General features: G+C 42.9%; 1 protein-coding gene across 8 annotated transcripts in view; it reads right to left on the minus strand.

The window, feature by feature from the left end:
- Positions 1–334: 334 nt before the first annotated feature.
- Positions 335–14607, minus strand: part of mybpc2a (myosin binding protein Ca) — a 62625-nt gene continuing 48352 nt past the window's right edge. For 7 of the 8 annotated variants that reach the window (XM_034893392.1, XM_034893398.1, XM_034893397.1 and 4 more), the window contains 11 exons: positions 13347–13451; positions 13027–13215; positions 12768–12902; positions 10296–10463; positions 9933–10021; positions 8213–8408; positions 7077–7216; positions 5111–5270; positions 2903–3039; positions 1009–1195; positions 539–725 (listed from right to left, as the gene is read on the minus strand). In XM_034893392.1, coding sequence (XP_034749283.1) covers positions 691–725; positions 1009–1195; positions 2903–3039; positions 5111–5270; positions 7077–7216; positions 8213–8408; positions 9933–10021; positions 10296–10463; positions 12768–12902; positions 13027–13215; positions 13347–13451 — 1541 coding nt within the window. In that variant the 3' untranslated portion in view covers positions 539–690. Of the gene's footprint in view, positions 726–1008; positions 1196–2902; positions 3040–5110; positions 5271–7076; positions 7217–8212; positions 8409–9932; positions 10022–10295; positions 10464–12767; positions 12903–13026; positions 13216–13346; positions 13452–14607 lie in introns of all 8 variants that reach the window. The other variant, XM_034893391.1, reaches the window with a different exon arrangement.

Consider the following 14607-nt stretch of genomic DNA (forward strand, 5'->3'; position numbering starts at 1 on the left):
AAGTGCCTGCCTGCCTGCCTGCCTGCCTGTGTGCGTGTGCGTGTGTGCACACATGCACGCACCTGAAGGATGCAGCAGGTCTATATCTGTGTATAAGAACCCCTATAATCCTGGATACTCCATGATGTCGGCCATGCCTGGCTGAATTGTGATCCCTCTGTTTAACCGTCACAGGGCCACACAGGGCACACACAGCCCACACCTAGCATGGGAGGAGGTGTGCAGCTGGTCGGTCACACCGCGGAGGGTTCCATGCTACAGCTGCATCCCAATCATAAATTCATCCCAACCTATAAAAACGTCCCGGACACAAAACAGATAACACAGGGAGCCGTAATGGATGAAAGGCTGTTTTATAAGTGTGTTCAGTGACAGGTCCACTTCACAGATAAGAAGGATCCATCTGTGTGTGGTCACAGCGGGGCAGTGCTACTACACTACTAGCAGCTTCTCTCAGTCAGGATGTGACAAGGTGGCAGCTTGCTGTACGAATTTATGGCATAATACTGATGTGGCATTTGTCATAGCAGCGATGAGAGGCAAGCATATAGGACGAAAGGGGGGCAGGGGGATTGGCTTTAAAGCCTCACCAGTGATCTATTCTAATCATATTTATTCATGACTATCCCATTATACATAATCCATTACTGTTCGTGTTCGACTGTATCCTCTGCTCTTCCGTGCTGTCGCTCATTTCTTTGCCTCCACTCCTTTCTCTTTTACAACTGGGGAGAAAAAGAAAAATTTAAATCAGCATGAGAGGCTAGTAGATCATCCTGTTTAAAAAAACTACAGCACTTAGAAACATCTGTGGCTTGGAGACTTTATGACAAATACAATAAGGTGATTTCATTTTTAGCGCAAGCGGCTTTAATGTAAGTTTCTTGAGAAGAGATCAGTTGAAAGCGGGTTGGGTAGATGGAGATTTGTCATGCAGAGCTTTATAGAGGACTGGCCCTGACCCAGGCCCTGTTCACTGATATTCTATGGAAGTGAAGTTCAGCATACCTCGAACCTCCAGCTTGCACTCCACCTCGTCTTGTCCGAGATCATTGATGGCCCTGCAGGAGTATCTGCCTCCGTCAAACGTGCTTGGCTTGCGGATGTTCAGGGTCAACACGCCCTGGTTGTTCTGCATCAGGAACTTGGGGTCTTCACGGATGATCATATTGTTCTTCATCCAAATGATCTTTGGCTGAAGCACACCGTGTTGGATGACGAGTGATGGTGGGATGGAGGAGAGGAGAGGAGAGGAGAGGAGGAGGGAGTGTATAAACAGAGCGAGGCACGTTGGGAAGGGAGGAGAGCAGAGGGAAAAGGGAGAGGTGAAATTAGGTCAACATTTCGGCTTGACAAATCTTTGCTGATTCGGAGGGATATAAAAAAAAAAGTGTTCAAAGATCTTTCTGCTCCACCTCTTGTTCTAGCTTCAGACATAAAAATACACTCCTGCTGCAAAGGCATCAAAATCCTCTCTGACTGTTCTACATTCACTGTTTGACACTCAAAACTTGAACACTCCCTCTAAAAAGACAAAACATGAAATCTGTAGCATACCCTTGCAGCAAAGCTATCAGGGGCCAACACAGGTAAGTGTTAGCTAGATGGGTAGTGCTGCAGCGCTGTAATTTCTAGTTTGCTCACAGATAGATACAGTAGCAGATACAGTAGGGACATTGCATATACTCTGCAGGTTTCTATGCTAAGTGACAGTCCAAATATGATGTGTACTTTACCCATTGACTGTATTTAAACAGGCAATGTTACTGTACAAATATAGTACAAAAAATGCACTTATTGATTAGCAGTTTTTCCATTCATGCAGGAGAAATCTTTTAAAACCTTCTTGGCTCTATGACAACAGCTTGTGGCTTATTCCATGTCCGATGGACAAGCTTGCCACCAAAATTCTTTTTTTGTTTTACTAGATAACAAATGATCAAACAGACAAATAAATAATAAATAATTAGAATCACTTTGGCAGAAATGAACTCCAAACTTAAGAACCACGCCATCTACTGATATTGAAATGAATAGGTAATTAAATAGGAAGCGTATGAGTAGTGAATGCCACGGAGGAATGGTGGAGCAGGATGGCCGCCGCAGAGTGGAGAAAGCCTCGGGAAGGGTCTACCATTGGATCCGTGCACTGCAGACCAATAAAAAAGCCTTCCTGAAGCACAGGTCTTAAAAGCCAGAGAACATGAACAGCTGCTAGGCTTGGGATGTACAGTAGATGTAAATTCAGAATGCCAGAGGGGAGCAAAGAAGTCAGCTGAAACATTGATGTATGCAGGGATGTACAGTAGATGTAAATTCAGAATGCCAGAGGGGAGCAAAGAAGTCAGCTGAAACATTGATGTATGCAGACAAGAAAGAGAGAACTGTGTCTTGAGTAAAGACAGTTCTTGCTGCAGAAAATGGGCTAGCTAGAGTTTGGGTGGGGGGAGGGGGGGGGGCAGTGATGATAAAGGATTAGGTTTTAGCTATGGCTGAACTATTTCCTGCCAAAACTGTCTGCGTAGGCTGGAAACTGGCGTTCTAGGGCTGTAAGACTGACTGGGAAGTTGGTGGGAGGTATGGGCAGCAACGTAACTAAGAATTGAAAAGTGGGTGGTTGGAGAATGTTGGGATTGCCCGAAAAATGGCATACCGTTTTTGAGATAAGGTAGATCAGCCAAATGAGTAACTGGCAACCAGCATTGCTAAGTCAAACAGCGTTCCAGTACTAATTATTGGTCGTAGCTTAAGTTGGTTGCGAAAACAACTCTGAGAGTGAATTGGAAGAGGAGTGTTTGGGCTGTGGTCCAGCTAAAGTAACCCTCAAGCTGATTATTAAATAATAATAAAAATAAATATAATTTCACTGACACACACTGGTTAACTGTAAATATGTAAATACCTTGGGGAAGCCACGGACAGCACAGCTGATGGCCGCGGAGTAACCTGCAACCACACATCTGTCCACCAGGGGCGCTGTGAACTTTGGGGAACGGTTCACATCCATCTCTCTGAAGGGTGGAGGCTTGTAGTCCAAACCTGGACAGGTGGAGATGTGTTATGCATCTCAACGTATTTCTTACTTTAAAAAAATGCACTTACACCTCGCTGTACAGGTGCAGAACAGTGTGAGCTTCAAATCCATTAAAATGAAAACTGTTGGCCAGTGCAGCATCCTATATTCACCAAACATTCTCATTTGGCTTGCTTCCATTAGTGTGTTTCTGGTTTCCTTATGTGTGAGGTTGAAAGAAGATAGAATTTCTTCCCTTGCTTTGAACATTAATGTTCAACCGTTTTACTCATTGATGGGTTAAGATGAAATAACAATTTTGTTTGAGAATAACCTGAAAAGATGGTTATGTATTTATTATGACTATCTTGTACATATGTGTAACCAGTAAGAGTAATGGTAAACAGCATTTTAACAGAAGAAAACAAACTTGATAATGTTGTTTTATATTCTTGCTATCGTTGATGATTATCAGTAGGGATCATCCACCCATACTGTTTGTTCTAGACCGATACTGATTATTAGTTGTCAATGAAACTGATAACCAATATATGGGACCAATATACATTTACAGTGGAAATAAAAATCTGTTAATCAATATCAAGATTTTGAAATTTTACAAACTCCAACACAGAAACTTTCAACGTAATACACAGTAAAAGAGAGTCAGATAGCGTTGTGGGCGGGACATTAAGCCGGACTCAGGGGCGAGTGAATCCGAATCCAAGGGACACACACAGATGAGATTCGCCGAGCAAAAGTAGTACACGTTTTAATTTAATCACTTTATCTGTTATCGAGCAAATAAAACACCAACACACATAATCTGGCAACTGCCCAAAAACTGCCCTATAATCAGCCAGGGACGGTCTATGCCTAATTATCCGTCACATCACTATATAGATGGACACCTAAAATAACCTCAGACACCACCTAGACATTCTGACATGTTTCGACGGACATTTCTCTTTTCTTTTTTTACAATGCAAGCCATACCAAACAAATTGGCTAGTTCGTGTAACACTATACGTTTACACGTGGGCGGCTATTTCAACAAACGGACATTTCAACCTCTCCGGTTTCAAAATTAACAGCGTGCACAGCTGTCAGTTTTCAGACAAGTGTTTGTTTACACATACCCGTGTGTATATGTCATCAATGCCGTCTAGAGCATGCCAAACCTGTAGGTGGCAGTGTAACAAGACGCTCAAGCCCATGTTAGCCAATCAGAATCACCAAAATAGCAACAACAGCAACAAATCACTTGCTCTTTCTTCTCGTCCTCACTTCCTCGGCTGCCTTAAGTCTCAGTCTTTGTCTCAGTTTACATGCAAACGATTTCAAAGATCTCCATTCTGGACGGAGTTTTTAGAAAGACTCGTTTTCAGAGGCGAATTCTCCGTTTGCGTGTAAATGAAGGGAAATGTCTCAGTTTGTCACAATAACCATGCACGACACGTGTAAAGAGGGTCCTAAAGTCACATCTGTTCAAGGATTAGGTAAAACATCAAGTGAAATGCTTTATTAGAGACCAACTGTTGTGTCTTTCAGTTGCTTAGGGATTGTTTGGCCTTTCACATTCATACAGGCTGCTATGCTAGCTAACTGTTTCAATTTGCAGATTACCACTTGAATTATCAAGACAGGAAACAGACTTTTGTTTCATCATGATGTCAGGTGGGTACTATAATCAACAATCCTCAGAATTTTACAGGCCAGACCAGTGCTTGGAACACAGAAGAGATTGGCTGGTTGGCTGCCACATTTTCTGGTAGAGTAAGCAAAGGCAACAACACAACAGTAGCAGCATTTGGCTGGTGGCAGGTGTTGATTTCCCAGCCTAGTTGCTTTCATAATCTGCGGCCAGTGTTAAATGTTATTTTACACCATGTCCAAGAATCTTTCTCTTTAACATAGCCAGTGTGAATTCATTTTCATTAAGTAATTAATAGAATCCAAAAAAGAACCATGACGTTGACTTCTTGTTGTTTTAACTGAACACAGTGTAGCCTACAGTTCAGCATGCATTAGGTATTACTTGGCATCCGAAGCGATAACCTTACTTTACAGTGTGCGGCTCTGCGGGGACTACATTACCTGTTTTGGTAATGAGTGCGGTGTTCTTGCTGATGCCAGCCTTATCGCTGAGGCCACAGATGTTTTCGCTGAACACTCGGAAAAAATACTCGTTCCCCATGACCAGGTCAGACACAGTGCAGCTGGGCCTGCGGTTGTGCTCATAGACCGTGAACCAATCCTGTGTGAGAGAGACAGCGAGAGAGACAGAGGGAGAGACAGCGAAAGACAGAGAGAAAGAGGGAGAGACAGAGAGAGGGAGAAAGAGAGAGATAGGGAGACGGGGGGAGAGATGGGGAGAGACAGAGAGAGATAGAGAGACAGAGGAAGAGACAGAGAGAGAGACAGAGAGGTAGAGACAGGGGGAGGGACAGAAAGAGAGACAAAGAGAGGGACAGAGGAAGAGACAGAGGGAGAAAGACAGAGGGAGAGACAGATAGAGAGACAGAGGTGGAGAGAGTGAGGGAGAGACAGAGAGAGCAACAGATGGAGAGCCACAGAGAGAGAGACAGAGAGAGAGACAGAGAGAGAAAGAGAGAAACAGAGGGAGAGACAGAGGGAGAGACAGAGGTAGAGCCACAGAGAGAGAGACAGAGGTAGAGCCACAGAGAGAGAGACAGAGAGAGAGACAGAGAGAGAGAGACAGAGAGAGAGAGAGAGACAGATAGAGAGAGGGAGACAGAGAGGGAGAGAGGAGAAGCAGAGGTTCAAAGAGGCTTATAGCCGAGGTTGAGATCTATATAAGCTGCAGAATCTCCTATCCCCAGCAAACATGTTCTTCGGGTCCACCTTCCTGTCGATTCATACAACATGATGACCATGACAGTACCGTGAGGCTTACAGTTTTTTGGCAAATCTCCCAGCAGCCGTGCCTACACCCACTGCGAAGGTCCACTGGGCGCCTGTTAACAAATCTTGTTTCACTTTCTACTCCAAAACACTTCACCAATCTGTCATGAAATCATGTTGTTTATACTCGGGTGGGACCTGACGTGTGTCTTCACAACAGTAAAAAATAGGTGCAGAACCAACACTATCCCAGATACTGTCATGTTGGCCAATCAGAAACCTACAAAAACAGCTATTACCAAAAGGCTATGCGGCTGCAATGATGGTCGCTCCTTTCAATATAGTGGAAGAGTAACTGTACATCCATGTGTAAACATGTTAAAAGTCCTGTCAGCGGTTAGAAGCAGCACTATTTAGGCCATGTCTGCCATTACACAAAATGTTGCCTTATTTGTGACGCACACTCTGACCTCACAAGCCTAAACCTCCCCGTCTACACATCAACACTTAAAACAGACCCTTTCCGAAAGATCAGTTTTCAGTGACCTGAAACCCAGTTTGTAAGTGGAAGAAAAGCCAAGACATAGAAAAATCTAAGGCCTTAATGTGTAAAGTTACAGACTGCAACTTTAACTGGAACAAACCTGCTTACGTCATTGTTACATTGATAGACAGCTTCACACTAATTTAGGTAGGCAAAAAAGCCTGTCCGCCTGACCTAGTGCATTCCCTGTTGTCCTTTCACTAACTTATGCTGTTGTTCTTAAATTAATTCAAAATGTAGAAAAGTAGCAAGCCTCGCTGAGCAGACAATGGTTGCACCAAAAATCTGATTGTCTGAAAATGTGACGAGGCATTTTGGATTTGACACCAAAAATGATGGATAGTTTGCAGATTTAAATGTAAAATGGAACTGCCTTACAGTACCGTTATCTTGTACATAACGTTGTTAATTCTACAAAGACTTAAGAATTAGGCTACGTGGATTGCGTTTGTTTAGCTTTGTTCGAACTCTGACAGCCTTTGTATTTGGTCAGTGCTAATCAAGCAGATCTTGGCCTAAAAATAATTTACTGACGCAATTTCCTTTACAGCCATTATTGCTCAAGAGTTGCAGACCTCCAACATGGCTCCCAGGGAGTTATATCCCTGAAACCGTTCCGCACACTCTTATACAGTTCTCTCCCACTGTGCGAACCTTAGTCTTCATGTCTGCCTTTTGAACAGTGTAGCCGATAATCTCGCAGTTGCCGTCGTCTTTGGGCGGCTTCCACTCCAGCGCAGCATTGAAACCCCAGACTTCTGTGACACACACAGCAATTGGAGGACCGGGCTTTTCTGGTGGGTTTGTGAGAGGAGACAGAGATAAAGTAGGAGGATTTTGTTATATAGCTGGTTGATATAACATGTAGGCAAGCCTTTAGAGGGAGAGAGAGAGTCAGAGAGAGAGAGCGAGAGATGAGAGATGTAGATTAATAAACTGGTGCAGGAAAGTGGCACCAAGAGAATCAACATTCGCAGCGGTAGAGATTTGGCAAAGATTGACAAAAAAAAAAAAAAAACTGTGTTGGCAAAGAACTGACAAACTCAAGAAATAAATAATATGCTTTGCCTGCCTGTATTACAGAGCAGAAGAATGCAGTGTGCTTATCATCGATCTTTCTGTGTGGCCTGCACTATACACAGTGCTGTATAGAAATACTGTACAACATAGTACTGTATTTGTCATTAATCTTGCTCTGCGGGCTCTCCTCTGTGAGTACAGCACCAACAGGGAGCAACGCTACTGTTTTTGCCCGTTAATCCTTACTGTTCTGTCTCCTGCTGGAACAGTGTGGTGACAAATCGGCCGAGGGGGTGCTGATCAGAGGAGCAGCAGCCTCTGATTAGCTCAACCTTCTCAGCAGAGGAAGTGACAGAGTAGCCCTCAAAATCCAAACCTAATCCCGGTCTACACGCAAATAATCCATGCAGAGCCCCGCCAAATAATCCACCCCGAACCCTGACCCACGGAGACGAGCTGTAAGATGAGGAATGAGCTGGCGGCCACAGTGGCAGTGCAGGAGCCAGGATTATAGAGGAATCAGTGCTTTGATGATTTGCTACTTACAGTTACAGTTACAGATCCCTGGGAGTATGAAATTAGGAATTATCATCAAATTTGAAGGAGAAAAAAAACCTCTTGACATGTCACAGATTTGGGCTCAAGCCATCATCCCCTTCCAAACAGGTTATTAATGGTGTACCTTGTGAAGTGTTAACCGAGAACATGCGACAGGAGGGTACGCTTGGCTGGGTGAAGCTGAGAGGTGTTGGTGCGTTGACCGGACTGACCTACAACCTGGATGTAAATGTCAGCGCTGTCCGACACGTTCTCAATCTGAACGGACAGAGTGTACTTTCCAGAGTGGGTTCTCTGTGCCGAGCGGATGAAGATGATGGTGTCCACTTCACTGGTACGAGTCCCCACTGTACTGTCCTCCAGGAGAACACCATCTTTGAACCAGGTCACGACAGGGCGCGGTTTACCCTGCAGTGAGTGTAATGGAAGGGAATCAAAATAAAGTTCTGCAAGACGTAATCCGTGAAGAGAGGGAAAAAAAGATAAAAGAATCTGTGAAGTAACAGAATAACCTGGTGCAATAAATTTGTAACTGTCAGTTGGCTTGTGATTATCAAGGCAACATGCAAGTCGATCTCTGCGGAACACTTCTGATTATGTTGCAATGTGTTTTTAATCATTTGTGTCGGAACATTTCTTTCATGTTTTGGCCGTGAAATATTTTGGGGCATCCTATTCTGGGTAAACATGTCTCAGTTTTAGTTACACCAAATATTCCTATGTGTGAAAACAGCCATTGGAACAGACTCCTTCCAGCTCAGCTTGGATAAGATGACAGAGCTGTGGGTGCTCTTTTCTTCCAGGAGAACATCATGTTTTCTTGTCTGTTTTTATTTGTAACAATGGCTTCCCCTTACTGTAAGGTTTCCTTCTTTTTACCAATGCCATCATTTGCAGGGTCCTGTCAAATGTTGTATTTCCTGTCAAGTGCTGTAATGCTCCCGGTGCCCTTTGAGCTCCTGCTCTCTCTGTGACTGCAAACTTTACACATCTGATTTGCATTTCACAAGAAGTAGAAAAAGCAGCCACGGGGGAAATCTTAGGCATGTATTTGCTTACTACACTTATCAAAAAAACATGTTATACAGACAGAGTTAACATGGATGGATTATAGAACAGGCCTACTGAGCACATGGGAAAAACCCTGACCAACTTCTGGCAAATTTGACATTTGCTCTGCAAGTCAGTCTGGCCAGGAGCCCATTCAAGCCCGTTTCCAATTTTTCCAAACTGAGGCACCAATCACAACCGTTGAGGCGAGCTTTACACGATGACACTAGCCCAGCAACGGCAAGCAGCTTTTTGTTTGCAGTCTACTTGACGGCCACCGAAGCGGCAGCTTCACTGTTACTGCTAGATCACCGGGATCGTTGTTCTGATTGGTTGAAGGACTATCCAAATGCGCCCAGAGGCATTTGAGCGGCGTCCATTGGTGACGCCCCTTTAAAAAATGAGCTGTGAATGAACCTTCCCCAGACTCGCTCTCATTTACAACTGAAAAGGTTGTGGTGTCAACCAGGCTACCGAGCACAGGCCCTGGGGCCCAAAATGTCAGGAGGCCCCCTGGCCTTTACCTGCAAAATCACTCAAAGAGACACCTTTGAACCAAGAAGAGATGCAAAATGAGCAAAAAGAGACAAAAAACTACCACAAAGAGATACAAAATTACCTCAAAAAGACATAACTACATTGAGACACAATATGACCACAGACCCATCTCTACATAGAGACAAGTAACAGCCCAAAAGGACACAGTATTACTACAAAGACACAAACAGCTACAAAGAGATGAAAAAAAACAACAACAAAAAGAGGCAAAACCACCACAAAGTCTTTGTCTTGCTCGTATGTTGTAAAGGAGGTGCGGCCTTTTGCAGGTACAGTATGGGCCCAGGGACCCTAACTTAAGAGCTTGGCCAGACTCGGACTAACCTGGAAGGGGATGACCAAGTTCACTTTCTCGCCCACAAACGTGATGAGTTTGGCCCTGAGATTGCGGGGCAGGCGGATCTTGGGATTCTCTGGGTGGTGGACAAAAGAGAAACAGAGAAGGAAACAATGAATAGAATTTGAGCAGGTGGTGGGGGACTGTACGTTCTTGAGGTTTCATGAGGTTTGCATTACAACAGCTACAACCCTGAATAACCACCAAGCAGTTTCTTCTTGAACAGTGGCTGACTGGTACCAATGCTGTGTTTCTGTTTTCTGCTATCATGTTTGGATATTTACAATGTCTTCCAACAAGAGCGGTTGTAAAATTTCAGTTAAAAATGACAGGTGACAAACATCTCTGACCCATGATCTCTCTGATAGTGACGGCCTGGGTAAGAGTAGCGGGGGGGCTGCGCCCAGCCATGTTGACAGCCACCACTCTGAACAGCATCTTCTCCCCTACTGGGAGACCCTTCACCCTGTACTGGTTTTTTCCCACGGGTTCCTCGTTAGCTTGCACCCACTGATTACCTGAGGAAGGAGTCACAGCAGAAGAAGCGAAGGAACAGATTAGAAAAGCAGAAACAATTCAAAGATCTCGGTATAATGTTGAGAATCAAGAATCAGGTGTAAATATTGTTCACTAATACCGTTCACTAAAAGTCTCGCCCCCCCTTAGTTACTGTTGCTACGACAGTCAAGCTTTCCATTCTCTCACAGCACATTGTGCTGTTTTTAGCCATTACTGAATTAGCACTCAGAATTCAAAGTCATTTTAAACAAGCTTCAATCAAGCTAGCTAATTAGTCTAATGTTAGCTCCATTCATTGATTGAAAACACTATCAATGGCTGACTTTTTAATTCCAGTAGACTTGCTTTGAAATAAGAATTTTTGGGGGGTCTTAAATAAACACATAATGATGGCATGCATTATATAATACTAAAAGACCATGACTCCTCCTAAGGCTAAGACTGAGAAATACAACGCAGTAGATAGTCGTGAATTAGAATTTTTTTTAACCTAACCTGTAACCATACAAACAAATAGTAGTTAAAGTAATATTCTTCAAGATTTTTGTTTAAAACAATGTCTGTTAAGTCACTATCTCTGATGGTAACTCAACAGTGATTGAGCCTATGAATCCACTGACGAAAACCCTTGCATTTGCAGTATTAGGAACCATGTGTCTGTGGTGACATTCCTAGTAAATGCCAACGAAAGGCAATACTCTTTGGGTGTCTTGGAAGTGAAATCTACTAGAACTACTATATTTGTGACTGTTATTGCCACTCTTCATTTTAACCCCAACCGGTTGTCAGACACCCCCTACCGAGAGCCTGGGTCTGTCCGAGGTTTCTTCCTAAAATGGAGTTTTTCCTTGCCACCGTCGCACTGTTGCTTGCTCTGGAGAAAAGTACTAGAACTGTTGGGTCCTTGTAAATTCTGGAGCATACTTTATCTGTAAAGTGTCTTGAGATAACTCTTGTTAAGAATTGATGCTATAAACAAAATTGAATTGAATTGAATTGAATAGATCCAAAAACAATTACTACAATTACTGTTTATTGCCATAGGTGATGCCAAAGAGATGATGATAATGGTATGAAAGAAATGCTTGGATGCTATTGTCTAATTTTTCTGTTGTAATTTTGGGTTTTGGATAGACTAAAAAGAGACACCAACCTGCAAACTCTATGAATTCAAAATCCTAAACAGATCTGCCGCGCCAAGTTACGGTTGCTGAGCTACGACTGGGCAGTCGCTGTTTCGGGAAAGGGTTTAGCTAAAAGCTGTTTGTAAAAAGTACTTTTGTACCCAAGAATGGTTGAAGCTTGTAACAGATGCCACCAGTTCCCTGCCGACCTCATGCATTTGTTTTAGTTATGCCCAACGCTGACAGATCTTTGGGCTAGAATATTTGATAACTCTTCAAATAGCCTATGATTTTGTGGCAGATCCCCAACCCCTCTCGGCCCTTTTTGGTGTTGCATCTAACAATCCCCTGTCAGCTGAGGCATGACATTCCATGGCCTTCTGCACCCTACTGGCCAGGTAACTAATTTTTGTAAATTGGAAGCAAGCTTTCCCCCATCTCAAGATTGTTAGATCAAGGAAGTTTTATATAATCTAAAGTTGGAAAGGGTGAAGTTTTCCCTTAAGGGCTCTCTGAAGAGTTTTGACCAAATTTGGAACCCTTTACTATCCATCATAGAGTCTTGTGACGTCATTCCTGAGGAGTCAGTTATCTGAGTTTTTTTCAGACTTTTATTGTCATAACTTAACTCCCCCGTTTTGTTCCTATTTTTTTTTTTTTTTATTATTTACTTTTAATGTTAATTTAATTGTAAGTTATCTAATGTTTCTTTAATGTTGGTTTATCCCTTATTTTTCATATTCCTTATTATTTTATTGCTTTTTTTATTGTAAGGTTGGTTACCCAGTGATAAATGGGGTTGCGGGATGGGATTTGAATTTTGAGCCTTGTTTTTATGTGATTCTGCTGTCCCATTGTAGATGTTCTGTATTATTTTTGATGCTCAATAAAAATATATATCGGGAAAATTACTTTTGGGTTGCCAGGTTTATAAAAAATGATTTGGCTGCAGTATTCTCCTTTAGCATAACTGCTGTTGCCTCGTTAGCTAGCAGAAAAGATGCTGAAGGAGGATGAATATCAAACAAATGCATTTTTCTTACAACCTTAAAAAACCCAAATTATGTCCTTAATCACACAGGTCTATAAATCATTAATAATCAATGTATTTTACTTGTACAACTTAAAAACTCTCTATATGCCTTAGTATAAATTGCCAACATTTGTGCATGTATTTACTTCCTTCTATGCAGTACTCAATGATGTAACCGTCGATGCCGCCTGCTCCGATTCTGTCTGGAGGACGCCACTTGAGTGCACAGGTAGTGTCTGTCACATCATCCACTATGAGGCGAGTGGGCTCGCTGGTGGGGGCTGAAAGAGACAGAAGCTAATTAATACGTTAATACCCAGTGTAAATGGGAGGGAGGTAGGTTAAGCTGCCTTAAAATGAGCATTGTGTAAAAAGCCTCTACTACTAATGATAAATGGAACGCACCAATGGGCATGAAGGGCTTTGAGTTTGCACTTGGCTGAGAGATGCCAATGCCATTGACTGCAAACACTCTCATCTCATAAAGTACACCTTCAATCATCCTCTTAGCCTCATATGTGTTGGACTCATAAACATCAAAGTTGAGCTTGGTCCATCTAGATGAGCCAACCTTCTTCCTCTCCATCAGGTATCCTGGAGGAAAAAGACGTAAAATATCAGTGTTCTTTAGAAAAGAGTTTAGACATTGCAATGTGATAAACTGAGTGGATTCCAGGGAGGGACACATCAGATGTGAACATTAGTTGCTGTGTGTTTTGGGGTACCTTTAATGGGAACTCCTCCGTCAAATGCCGGAGGGTCCCATGTGATAGTGCCGGAGTCCTCGCCAACTGATGTGCACTTGACATTCTCAGGAGGGTTGGGCACATCTGGAGAGGCAAGTTACAGTTGGAAATGGAAAAAGAGCAATGATGAAACCGAGATAGAAAGGATAAAAGTAAGTATTGGATTTAAACCTCTTTTTTTGCTTTGTTTTGACCCTAATAATATGATTTAGATTTGTCTTTCATAACAATGATCATATCCAATTTCCTGTCAAGTTACTTTCTAGTTAGAGGCCCTAGAATATTGCTAGAAGTGAGATTGTTGATTAGAAATCAGGTCAAATTGACATAAATGCTGTGAAAGTAAATGTGCTGTGTTTATGTGGAGCTTTTCTAGTCTTAACAACTACTCAAAGCATCATACAGGAAGCATTCACCAGTCACACACTGGGGCCGAGGCTTCCGTACAAAGTGCCACCTGCTCATCAGATAAACACTCACACTTCGATGGCACAGCATCGGGGGCATCTTGGGGTTCAGTGTCTTGCCCAAGGACACTTCAACTTGGGACTGCAGGGCCAGGGATTGAACCACCAACCGTCCAATTGGCGGGCAACCGCTCTACCACTGAGCCACAGCCGCCATCAAAGTATCAAAGCTCTCAATCCACAAAGACATGCACCCAGTCGGTATTCAGAAACTGTCCCTTTAAACGAGCCGTCAGGACTTCCGTACAGTTGTGATGTCGCAACTATTCTAGGTGCCGCTAGAGTGCTGTTAGAGTCAGGCTACTCCTCCATCAGCTCCTTCTCCAGCTCCTCCCTCTCATTGCATTGGTTTTTACGGATAGAAAAGGGAACAAGCCCTGATCTACCTTCTAGGCTCAAGAACTGCTACGAATACTGTTACAGTCATTCCCCGGATCCATGATACGGAAGACCCAGAATGTGGTGCCAAAAGATTGTAAAATGATTTACATGTTAAATCTACTACATTTATACTTCTGCTGACCACATTCTAAGGCATAGTTTCTTCATACTTTCTTTTCATTTTTGTTTGGACTAAAGCCCTGATACTGAAATTCTTTCTAGATCTTGTCTGGCTTCATTGGTGTAAAACCCATTCTCACTTTTAACAGCATTAATGCAACACAATAACCTAACTTTCATACAACTTAATAAAAACAAACTGTCATTGTTAATCTAACTCACCTTTGATGGCTCTAAAAGTTTATTTGTGAATTGAAATGAATGAAAGAACA

Source organism: Etheostoma cragini, chromosome 15 (genome assembly GCF_013103735.1).
Source record: "Etheostoma cragini isolate CJK2018 chromosome 15, CSU_Ecrag_1.0, whole genome shotgun sequence".
Taxonomy (NCBI): Eukaryota; Metazoa; Chordata; class Actinopteri; order Perciformes; family Percidae; genus Etheostoma; species Etheostoma cragini.